This window comes from Cyprinodon variegatus, unplaced genomic scaffold (genome assembly GCF_000732505.1).
Source record: "Cyprinodon variegatus isolate N-32 unplaced genomic scaffold, C_variegatus-1.0 Scaffold592, whole genome shotgun sequence".
NCBI lineage: Eukaryota > Metazoa > Chordata > Actinopteri > Cyprinodontiformes > Cyprinodontidae > Cyprinodon > Cyprinodon variegatus.
In genome coordinates, this window is record NW_015151045.1 from 382,709 (window position 1) to 384,053 (window position 1,345).

At 53.2% G+C, this 1,345-nt stretch overlaps 1 protein-coding gene across 1 annotated transcript in view; it reads left to right on the top strand.

Moving 5' to 3' along the window:
- Positions 1–1,219, top strand: part of LOC107096025 (ras-related protein ralB-A-like) — a 6,598-nt gene extending 5,379 nt beyond the window's left edge. The window contains exons 5-6 of the mRNA XM_015392479.1: positions 626–800; positions 881–1,219. Of these exons, the coding sequence (XP_015247965.1) occupies positions 626–800; positions 881–988 (283 nt within the window). The 3' untranslated portion in view covers positions 989–1,219. The remainder of the gene's footprint in view (positions 1–625; positions 801–880) is intronic.
- Positions 1,220–1,345: the final 126 nt, after the last annotated feature.

Genomic DNA, 1,345 nt, shown 5'->3' on the forward strand with positions numbered 1-1,345 from the left:
GTTCTACCCTCAGCTGATCCAATCTAGAATGATGGTTCTACCCTCAGCTGATCCAATCTAGAATGATGGTTCTACCCTGAGCTGATCCAATCTGGAATCATGGTTCTACCCTCAGCTGATCCAATCTAGAATGATGGTTCTACCCTGAGCTGATCCAATCTGGAATCATGGTTCTACCCTCAGCTGATCCAATCTAGATTAGTTTTTCTGCCCTACGCTGCAGGCGGGCCTGAAACGGGTTCAGCCAGACCCAGACCAGTCCAGACGGTCCAGACCAGAACAGGGGTGGGTAACTCCAGTCCTGGATCCTGGAACTCTTAGATGTCCTGAACAGGCCTGGGTCAGGTACAGAACCTCCTCCTCAGGAGGAGAACCAGAACCTGACGGGTCGTAATTGGCGAAGTTCACCAGGTTCTGATGGTTCTGTTGGTTCTGACTGACCCAGGGGGGTCCAGAGGCTGTAATTGGTTCTATGGTTCGGTCCCATTCTGGTGCCTCAGAGCTTCTGGTCACCTGGTTCTGATGGGCCAATCAGAAGCAGAGCTGGTTCCTGCTGTGCTCTTCAGGTTCTGTTGGGTTCTGTTTGGACTGATTTAACGGGTTCCTCTGCTGTGTCCGCCGGCAGGGAGCAGATCCTGCGGGTGAAGGAGGAGGAGACCGTCCCGCTGCTCCTGGTCGGGAACAAGTCGGACCTGGAGGACAAGCGGCAGGTCAGCGTGGACGAGGCGGCGGGCAAAGTCGCCGAGTGGGGCGTCCAGTACGTGGAGACGTCGGCCAAGACCAGAGCCAACGTGGACAAGGTGAGCGGGGGAGGGGGTTCTGGAACCGACCCGGGGCGACCCGTCCAATGACGCTCACCCACCTGTCCTCCGTCCTCCAGGTGTTCTTCGACCTCATGAGGGAAGTCCGTAAGAAGAAGATGTCTGAGAGCAAAGATAAGAACGGGCCGAGCGGCGGCAGGAAGAAGAAGAAGTGCTGCGTTCTTTAGACCGCCCACACCTCTGGCTCCGCCCACTGGGAACCTCCCACCTATTTATCTCCTCCTCACATTCCTGTCACTCTGAAACACTCGTCTCTACATTGGGCTGCCCTGAACTTATCTACAATCACACTTCTACCCTCAACTGAACCAATCTAGAATCATGGTTCTACCCTCAGCTCATCCAATCTAGAATCATGTTTCTACCCTCAACTGAACCAATCTAGAATCATGGTTCTACCCTCAACCGAACCAATCTAGATTGAGGTTTCTACCCTCGGCTCATCCAATCTGAAATCATGTTTCTACCTTTAGTGTTTCTACTTGAACTGATCTAGGATCCTGTTTCTAGTTGAACCGATCTAG